This window comes from Sinocyclocheilus anshuiensis, unplaced genomic scaffold (genome assembly GCF_001515605.1).
Source record: "Sinocyclocheilus anshuiensis isolate Anshui unplaced genomic scaffold, SAMN03320099.WGS_v1.1 scaffold902, whole genome shotgun sequence".
In the NCBI taxonomy this organism is placed as follows: Eukaryota; Metazoa; Chordata; class Actinopteri; order Cypriniformes; family Cyprinidae; genus Sinocyclocheilus; species Sinocyclocheilus anshuiensis.
The window spans coordinates 52,137-62,427 of NW_015537974.1; the positions used below are offsets into that span (position 1 = coordinate 52,137).

A 10,291-nucleotide genomic window follows, 5' to 3' on the forward strand; every position below is an offset into this window, starting at 1 on the left:
CAAACAAGAAAGAATTATAATGTTTGCCTTTCTATTACTAATAATATATAAGCAATCGTTATAAGACTTTTTGTATACATTAATTTCATTGTTTAACCGTTCTGATCATTAGACAGACTTCTATCCGTATTTAGACAGAACTGTTAACGACGACGGCGAACAATAGGGAGAATGTGAGCACTTTGTGCCCAGGCGCTGCCGTTCTCAGTGCCGTAAAAATAAAAGTCCCGCCTCGAACGTATCGGCAAAACAAGAAAACTTATCGGCCGATGCCGATATTTAAAAAATGCCAAATATCGGCCGATATATCGGCCTTGGCGATATATCGGTCGACCACTAATATTTGCTAGTTTTGTTTTTTTCTAAACGGTTTTAATTTTTTATCAAAGTTTAATTTTCAGTTAGTAAATTTCAGTTATTGAATAATTTCATTGAATAATTTGAATTGTCTTTGTTCTCAGCAGTGTTGTTGCCGTTAACTAAAACTAACTATTTGTGTTGACCAATTAGTTCTATCAATCAATTGATCATTCTATTAACCAAATGCTGTTTGATAACAAAAATTATCAGCTTGAGTCATTTTCCCACGTGTCACTGTATGTATTGATTGTGTCATGGATATTACAGCTGTCATCCTCTGAAGGGGGAGTGTACCTGTCAGCCTGGGTGGGCGGGGCTATACTGTAATGAAACCTGTGCTCATGGTTACTATGGCAATGGTTGCTTGGAGCCCTGCCTTTGTGTGAATGGAGGGGTGTGTGACACGGTGACGGGAGAGTGCCACTGTGCGCCCGGATACATGGTGAATGGACAGATACAATCACAAACAAAACAACTTCCTCAATACCACGTAATATTCCACATTAATATTCCTGTGTGTGTGTAGGGACTACACTGCCAGAAGCTTTGTGAGGATGGTTTCTATGGGAAGGGCTGCTTGTCTCCCTGTACCTGTGTAAACTCTATAGCCTGCTCTCCCATCGATGGAACATGTTTCTGTAAAGAAGGTAAGTTCTGGTCAATGAATCCAGAGCATCAGTGAGTCAGTAAACAAGTCAAGGAAAAATTAACAGACAAACTGAAGGGGACAATGCTATAAAATACTGTTTACTAATGCTCTTTCGATAAAAAATATTATAAATAAACTACCTACATTATTTATAGAACAGTGTCACCCCAACAGTGTTTTTGTGTGTGCGTGTTTAGGATGGAGAGGACTTGACTGTTCTATTGCATGTTCAGAGGACACGTGGGGTTCTGGCTGCAACTTCACATGCCAGTGTGCAAATGGAGCATCCTGCCACCCTGCCGATGGTTCTTGCAAGTGCACCACAGGGTGGAGAGGAGCTTCCTGTGACGAGCCCTGTCCAGTAAGTCTTTATCATACAGTGCACATGTATTTGATTTATAATAACCGGTTCAGAGATACAGGCAATTCATCTTTAGTCACACTTTTTCCTCCTGTGAACTGAATTTGACATCTGTGTTGTTGTCTGTTCAGCATTTCTGTCTCCCAAATCATCTGCAGTAATTTGATACCATCAGCAAGTTATTAACCTGATGAAAAATGCATAAAGCTCTTTTGCTTAGAGTACATGTTGCATGGCCAACATTCATATTAAAGTAGTAATTATGTTAGCGCTGTATAATCTCACTGGGCAGAGTCAGAGTTACTTGATCGTTCTGAATCAATATTTCCATTCTGGAATAAACAGATCGGGACGTTCGGTTTAGGCTGTCAACACAAATGTGACTGTCTGCATGATGAAGGATGTGAGAGTGTTACAGGCCAGTGTCTGTGTTTACCAGGCTGGACAGGTAGGACTTCATTTGCATTTGTAAGGCCTATTGTATATACCACCGAATAAATAATATGCAAAACATGCAGTGATAAATGCTTAAAGCAGTAGCAGCTTCTGGCTGATCAAATAATGAGTGAAGTAGGTGATGTTAAAAATCACAATTGATAAGCAGTCACTAAGGAAATGGAAGGATGAGCCAAGTGCATTGCATTATGGGATACAGTATTCTGTGCAGTATGCACTGGTCTAAATCAGCAAATGTGGTATGTCAAGTTCGCATGCCTTCATAAAATTTCCATACTGTGAATGGTTTACATATTGCATACTACAAAAATAGTATGAGTAGTGTGCCATTCTATGCACATTTAATTATTCCTATCTATTGATATCACCCATAATGCAATGAAGAACTTTATTTTATATTATATTATATTAATCCCCTCATTTCTGTTGAGATTGACTTGATTTATATGTTTGGTACCCTAGTGGTGCACATGTACATATAATAATAGTAATTTTGAAATCTCTATAGTATGTACACCAGTCAGAGAATCATAAAAATATATCTGCGACCCAAAAAGTGTTATAACAGTTTTTATAGAAGATGGATTAAATCAGGTTAAAGTCTTGTTTATAATCAGAATATTAACACAAAATGAAGTGTGAAACTGATGAAACTTTGCTTCTTTTCAAGTTAACAAAATAGGGCACTAGACCTCTAATAGCACATGCCAGTTTAGGCAACTCATTCGATTTCTTCTGCAGGTCTACGCTGTACACAGCAGTGTCCAGAGGGAACGTGGGGCCTTCAGTGCAACCAGACCTGCTCCTGCCTCAACAGTGCCACCTGTCAGGCACATACGGGAACCTGCCTGTGCAAACCCGGATTCTGGGGAGATCAGTGTCAACACAGTGAGTATATATGTACCTGTGCATCCATCGGCATCTTTGAGAGCTCAGGTCACATTAAAGCTGGTTTAGACAGTGCTCTCTTTTTTTTCTTTGTAGTGTGCAGTGCTGGAATGTTTGGAGAGAGGTGCAGCCGTCAATGTCCACCATGTGTATATGCCTCCTCCTGTCATCACATAACAGGCGATTGTTTGTGTCTGCCTGGATATACTGGACACCTGTGTGAACAAGGTTAGGTGCAAACATGAACAAACTTACTTGGTCATGCAAAAAAAAAAAAAGCCATTATTTATTCACCCTCATGTCATTTTTAGCAGTTATTTTCCATACAGTGACTGTTCATAGTCACCACAACTTTCAAGAGCAAAAAAACACTAAAAGCACTATCAAGGTTGTCCATTAAGTCATTATTTACTGAAAAATAAGAGCATATACGTTTGGAACAACATGAAGGTGAGTAAATAATGACAGAATTTTCCTTTTTGTGTGAATTATCTCTTTAAACCTGTAACGTCCATAGCAGCAAATTGTCTACAGTATAATCCTCTATTTTAAGGCTTGCATAAATCATTTAATTGCTGTTTTTGTTTGATCTCTAGCCTGCCCCATCGGTCGGTATGGACGCCATTGTAGCAATGTGTGCAGGTGCACCAACAATGCTACATGTCATCACCAGGATGGTTTGTGCCTCTGTCCCGCCGGATGGACTGGACCGGACTGCTCTTTATGTGAGTTTTCTTGTCTATGAGAGACTATTTGATTTCACTGGCTTTATTATCTTATGCAAAGTGACATCAGATGTTACGTTTAGTTTTCTGAGAAATATATCAAAATGAAGTTAGGTAAAACAAGAAAAATGTCTGCCAATGCGGTAAGAAAAATAAACTTGTTTTTCTTTTGAATAAAGTTGATTTTTATTGCCCCACTATTTACCCCGATATTTTCTTATTTGAACCAAAAACCTCACTTAATTTTGATACATTTCTCAGAAAAAAAAAACATTTTGTATCTTAAGTAAATATATCTTGATTGAAGAATGTTTAGATTTGTACCGGAAAACAAGACAAAAATACCAAGTAAGAAAATGACTGCATAGTGTGTTGCAATGATTAAGCTGAAGTTGAATATTAAGAGTTGTTTCTCCTAGAAAAGACTGTTCGCCAGATTTCCTGGATGTGGTTTCGGAATAAATAACTCGTATTGTAATTCTCATCTGAAAATACATTTTTATTCCTGGATCAGGCTCAATATGTCTGTCACTATACAAGTTCATCAAACATTGGCCAAATGTCTGTCTTTGCAGTGTGTCAGACTGGGACGTTCGGCACTAACTGTGCTCAGACTTGCTCATGTCCCCCCAACCATTCCTGCGGTCCTCACACTGGAGACTGTGTGTGTGTACCTGGACCAGGCGAGGACTGCAAACCAGGTATTAAAAGCAGCCTAAAAACCTTTGCTTTTCTGTACGTTTTCTCTATGTTGACAGAATGTTAAACACTGAAATATTAATGTCTGTCAGTGTGTGTAATGTGAATGGCTGTGTGTTTTTCAGAGAAAGAACGGAGTATGATGGTGCCCGTGTCTCCGGTGGAGAAGGACTCGTTGGGTGCGATCGCAGGAATTGTGGTGCTGGTGATTCTGGTTGTGCTCCTGTTGGCTGTTCTGTTGTTGTATCGGCGCAGACAACAGGACAAACAGAGCAACACTCCCGTTGTGTCTTTCTCTTCAACCCGCACTGTCAGTTCAGAGTATGCTGTGCCAGGTATGAGCCACGGGAGTTTTTGATACTTTCAGTAGTGCCTCAATTAATTTGCAGAAATGAAAGACTATGACGAATTGTTATGCTGAAAATCTGATATATTTATAAGCATTTTTATTTGGTATTTGCTTATTTCTTGTAGATGTTCCGCACAGCTACCATCACTATTACTCAAACCCGAGTTACCACACGCTGTCTCAGAACAGACCTCCACTGCCACACCTGCCCAACAACCAGGACCAAGCCATCAAGGTGAGTAATATCATGGTATTATATGTATAATAACATGGTATATACCATGTTCGGAGTAGCATATTAGCATCCTACTCTTACTATATGAATATTGTGCACAGTATGTAAATTGTTATTAACCAACTATGAATTTTGTTAGCTATGTCACAAATTGCTTCTGATTTTACTAATTTGTAAGTCACTTCGGATAAAAACACCTGCTGAATTAATAAATGTAAACACTAAAGTGAAATGTTCAGTGTATCCCAGAATGTAGTCTATTAATTCAACCTTGCATCTGCAATGTAATGAATTTATGAGATAAAAAGTCGATTAGTAAAAATTAGATAAAAAGTGTTAAAATTGAGATCAAATTTATGAATAAAAATCTCATAATTTTCACTTTTTATCTCTTTATAAGACTTATGTCATAAATTCTACTTTTTAATATTATAATTATGAATTGTCATAACTATGATTTACCAAGGTATGTTTTTCTTATGTGGGGGAAATGCACTTCTATAAGAAATTGACTTCCATAACAATTGGATATTCTTTACTTTAAACAATTATTTATGCATAACCCTCTAATAAACAGTAGTGGGCTGTGCAGTAAGTTAATTAATTGATTACATATTTAAGTTTTATTACTCATTTCTGTTTTTGGAGCAGAGCAACAGATTATACTTAATTATTTTTGTATTGATTTATTTTTTTAACTTTAAGTATACAAAACCAGAATTTTGCACATATAACAGAAACGACTTCCTTTATGTCTCATGCTTTGACAGAACACCAACAATCACCTGTTCTGCAGTCTGAAGAACATGGAGAGGGAGAGGAGAGGTCTGTTTGTGGCTGAGACTAATGCAACTCTTCCTCCAGGCTGGAAACACCAGGAGCCACCTAAAGATCCATGTAATGGATACTGGGAAACAGTTTCATCATATGACCACACTATATTTTTAGTTTGTTCTGTGCTGTGCGGTTGTCCGAGTAAATTGGATGGGCTATTGTGTTTGCAGGGGCTTTTGGCATTTATCGAAGTTACAGCTATAGTGCTACTCTCGGGAAGCACTACAACAAAGGTAGGTACAACAAAGTCCCCCACATATTATTCTTCTATATGTTCTTCTATCTTAGTTGTGTCTAACATGCTGTGGTCGTTGCAGAGTTGAAAGATTCATGTGTGGCAGTGAGCAGCAGCTCTCTGAACAGTGAGAACCCATATGCCACCATCAAAGATCTGCCTGGCCTGCCACCTTGTCCTCCGGAGAGCAGCTACATGGAGATGAAGTCTGCAGTGCCTCGTGAAAGATCCTACACTGAAATCAGCCCACCAGTCATGACTCCTTCCACTCTGTCATGCAGAGGTAATTTTCTCAAAAGAAATTGGATATTACTCTGTATGTGCTGAGGGATTTGAGAGTGTTGACAGAAAATATATTTATATTATATTATATATTTTTATTTTATATTTTGAAATATATTTACTAAATCTTAACCTCATTTTTTTTTTCTGGCCAAAATATATTTTAAATATATACTAAATATATGCTGTAAACAGCACTACTGTTCTAAATCTAATTGAAAATAGTGTTGTCAAAAGACCCGGTATTTTGGTACCAAGTCGGTACTAAAAAAATGAAAACGTTACGGTACCAGGTTTTTTATATATTTCGTATAAACTTTCAAATCCCAAAATATATTACAAAATGTATTCCTAAGGGCCAGAAAATATATAGTCTTAAAATTTATTTTGGCTAAATGCAAAGTATATTTTTAAGTGTTGACAAAATATATTTGAAAAATGGCCAAATTATGTAAGGAAATATAAATAACTAAAATGTCTCAAAAATACATTTATGCAAATATATTTAAAATCTATTTTCTGAGCAGTTTTGCATACTTTGACATATATTTAAAAGTATAAAATTTAAATGTTAATATTTATTTATATTTTTGGCCATTTGGGTTCATGACAACATGATGGCTTTGGAGTGTTGTCTCAGATCGGTGTGTCATGTATCACATCTGGTACAACATTTAAAATATATTTGTTCACTGTATTTCAGAACATTTCAGAAGTTCCCTTGGCAACGTTGTGGAACAGGAACCTCAGAATCATTATGATCTGCCCATCAACAGTCACATTCCTGGGCATTATGATATGCCTCCAGTGCGGAGACCACCCTCTCCATCGCCACGAAGACTGCCCCACTGATCTCCTTAAAGACTTTGGTTCTACTGTAAAATCACTGCCAAATACAAAGTGTGCTTTACAAACTGAGAAATGAAATACCGCCCACCAGAGATTAATGGATGGATGACACCAAAACTGCGCAATACTACCATCTGCTGGACAACATTAACAACCAAGAGATTTCAACAACAACCAAGAGACTTGGTTCACCGATCACAAGTTGCTGTATTAAATCTTAAGTGGGAAAAACTGCAAAAGAACACTACACATATGCTCATATAAAAGATGTGCAAGTAAAGATATTAATAGGAAATGTCTGGACATTAATGGGTTAAATGCTACATATTTTTCTGTTTTAAATGCTATTTATGTTTCTTAACTAGTCTGGTAATCAGTGTGTAAATGACAATATCATTTTTAACTGCTACAGAACAAGTTTTCATGTTTGTAAGATCCAGCATTGGGAACATTTTGCTATGAATGTCAATTGAGTTCAACCATAAGAATTGTAAATAGTGTAAATAAAACCTTAAGTTTTCAAGCACAACTTGTCATGAATCTCATTAATGTCTGTGACTAATTGGATACTCTTAACCAAAAATTAAAATTCTCTCATTTACTCACCCTCATGGCAACCCAGATGAGATTTGTAGAAAAATAATCCATCCGCGGAATGTGCAGGTATGTGGTGTGTAGCTCCTGCAGGATTTGTTTTTTGTAAGGTTTCTTTCTGATTCCTCCAGGTTGACGCTTCGAAAACCACGCAAAACGAACACAACTTTAATCCATACGACTGCAGTTGATGAAACAATGTTTTCTGAAGCGAAACTATAAGGTGTGGGCTTGTGTGTGAAAACTAATATATTCAACTTTTCACAATATAAACCATCACTTCCGGCTAACTGTCAAACACGTCATCTTGAGCTCACGTTTGAGATAAATGTCAGCACGCTGTGAAACGTCATGTATGCGCGTTTTGTGAAACTCTTAATCGTAATCAGTAGATAAAGGCCTAAACATGTAACCTTTCATCAATCAATACATACAATACATGGCTTCTTACTGAAAGTCCCGTCATTTGATGGTATTAAAAACAAGACTACAATAAAATAGCCTAAATTATATAAAAATAAATTATTCAATAAAAGTTTCCATAAAACATTTTAAATCAAAGTCAAAATCTAAGTCAAATGTTTTGCGTACACACAAGCACACTCCACGCACACACACACACACACACACTGACACACATTTGGAGAGCAACTGAAAAATTCAGAACTGCTTTATTTTCAACTGAAAAATTAAATGCACAGTTTACAGGTTTCACGACAATTATGACATTTCTCACAAAACAGTATAAAGATAAAGACAAAAAAATCAACAAACCATTCTCTCCATTGCTCTGCAGTCTGTTTTTTTTATACAAAACCTTCATGAAATTTGCCATCTAACCAAAATCAACATTTCAAAATAAAGGGTAAATTATTATTTCAGCAATCTAGAATTGGTTATCAATAATTGTTTCTTCGATTAAGGCAATATTGCCAAAGATGCCAAACAAATACATTTGCCATTAACAACAACTGAAATCCATTATCAGTTTAAAAACAAAAATACATGGCTTATTACAATAATGTCAATGGCTATTTAAGCAGAAATACAAAATCACAATTCTTAAGTATACATAGAAAAAAATAGATATACTATCTCAAAATTCTCCTTTAGAATCCCAAAGCTTTGCAAAGCAATAAAATAAATGTTTAATGTTGGCAATATCCAGTCCTCTTCCTGGAGAGCTGTGGGGAGGCTTGGTTATGTTCTTAATTTCCTATGATGAAAACTGTTCCAGCTTTCTGATACCAATTTTTGTTTTAAGTCAGTAATTTGATTCTCAGATTGCCCTAAACGGACTGGACGTGTGCAGTGAAGGGAAGGACAGACTACTCAGATTACTGGAGCCTTACAGCTGTCCAGGTGAGGAACTGGACCATCTACTGCAAGAGAGGAGTGACAAGAGCAAATCAACACTCAGTCCCATAGAGAAACACAAATATTTTGGTGTACATGTAAATATGAGGTTTCAATAAAACTCAAAATTTCAAGTGTCATTGTAAAAATAATAATAATATTAATAGAACATTAAAGCTAGGAATAACGGTGGTCATTTTGCATATTTAAATATTCTGCCTCTAAGCTTGAAAACAAAAATACATCTCTTTAAACCGGCAATAGTTTAGTACTCAGTACTTTAAACACAACATGATTCTCTGGTAACATAATACATCAGATATGTTTTTCTCAGCAAGTAAACTTCAAAAGTTTTCCTTCTAAAACAATAAGCTTTTGTTTAACATCTTGGCAATTGCAAACTGCTAAGGAGATTCTCTTTGGATTAGATTTATAGTTGCTTCAAGTCTTTCAGAAACATCCCATAACACTTATTACATAAGACACAACATACTGCAGTCTAGTCAGAGCTTGTAAGCACACTGCCAAAAGACACAAAGTTCCTATTCAACTGTGCAACTGTACCAAGGCACAAACCAGTTTCACATCCAGAACATCTGTATTAATATCCTGGAGTTTTACTTTAACAAAACTGCATAGAATTACTCACTTTCCTTTCCCTTTTGTAGGTGCACATAATTTTAATCATGTCACTGTGAGAGGTAGCATGAAAATACCATAAAACCTACTGACAAAGTTTGGGACAATAACGAATGAGCTCTCATTTCCTGTCTTAAATTAACTGATGCTCACTGTTTGTCCTCGTATGTGAGTTAGATAACCAGTCTGTGCTAAGGCTGGTTATAATGAGAGTTTAGTCATGGAGGTGAATCGACTGTGCGTGTTGCGTTCCGACAGCATTTCCGTTGAGATTCCATGGTGTGAGTGTGAAGTGCTCCGTTCGCCTCTCTCCCTGAGTGCAGTACGATTATTTTGAAGCTGCTGCCAGGCCACCATGCAAATATATTAGAGTAACACTGTACATAATAATAGCAAACTACAGCCTACAAGCCTTATGCCATACAAAAGCCAAAAATCTACCCCACAGATTATGAAATACAAAACAAAGACTGAAGTACAAAATATATCATGTAATAATAAGACAAGTAATCCAAAAAGAAACTAATTGTTGAATAAATTCCTCCTGGTTCGTGTGAAAGAACAGATGGCCAGGGCTGCCTACAGCTTGTCTACATAATGGAGCAGTTGTCTAGTTTGGGTCCAGCCTGAGAAAGAGAGAGAGAGAAATTAATGTAAATTTAATAAAACTGCTGAAAAACATTTCTTATTACAACACTTTTGTTTTCAGAAGTAGCAAACAAATAAATAAAATACATAAAAAATTATATATATATGTATATGTATATATATATATATATA

General features: G+C 36.4%; 2 protein-coding genes across 6 annotated transcripts in view; one reads left to right on the forward strand and one right to left on the reverse strand.

The window, feature by feature from the left end:
* Positions 1 to 6,959, forward strand: part of LOC107671660 (platelet endothelial aggregation receptor 1-like) — a 40,934-nt gene extending 33,975 nt beyond the window's left edge. For 2 of the 3 annotated variants that reach the window (XM_016464570.1, XM_016464578.1), the window contains exons 11-23: positions 628 to 802; positions 887 to 1,007; positions 1,207 to 1,370; positions 1,716 to 1,818; positions 2,568 to 2,942; positions 3,311 to 3,439; positions 4,015 to 4,140; positions 4,264 to 4,473; positions 4,613 to 4,722; positions 5,493 to 5,619; positions 5,727 to 5,789; positions 5,874 to 6,074; positions 6,777 to 6,959. In XM_016464570.1, coding sequence (XP_016320056.1) covers positions 628 to 802; positions 887 to 1,007; positions 1,207 to 1,370; positions 1,716 to 1,818; positions 2,568 to 2,942; positions 3,311 to 3,439; positions 4,015 to 4,140; positions 4,264 to 4,473; positions 4,613 to 4,722; positions 5,493 to 5,619; positions 5,727 to 5,789; positions 5,874 to 6,074; positions 6,777 to 6,925 — 2,053 coding nt within the window. In that variant the 3' untranslated portion in view covers positions 6,926 to 6,959. The remainder of the gene's footprint in view (positions 1 to 627; positions 803 to 886; positions 1,008 to 1,206; positions 1,371 to 1,715; positions 1,819 to 2,567; positions 2,943 to 3,310; positions 3,440 to 4,014; positions 4,141 to 4,263; positions 4,474 to 4,612; positions 4,723 to 5,492; positions 5,620 to 5,726; positions 5,790 to 5,873; positions 6,075 to 6,776) is intronic. The other variant, XM_016464586.1, reaches the window with a different exon arrangement.
* Positions 6,960 to 8,162: 1,203 nt separating this feature from the next.
* LOC107671682 (lamin-A-like) overlaps positions 8,163 to 10,291 on the reverse strand; it is a 36,877-nt gene continuing 34,748 nt past the window's right edge. For all 3 annotated transcript variants that reach the window (XM_016464602.1, XM_016464594.1, XM_016464613.1), the window contains one exon: positions 8,163 to 10,137. In XM_016464602.1, coding sequence (XP_016320088.1) covers positions 10,102 to 10,137 — 36 coding nt within the window. In that variant the 3' untranslated portion in view covers positions 8,163 to 10,101. The remainder of the gene's footprint in view (positions 10,138 to 10,291) is intronic.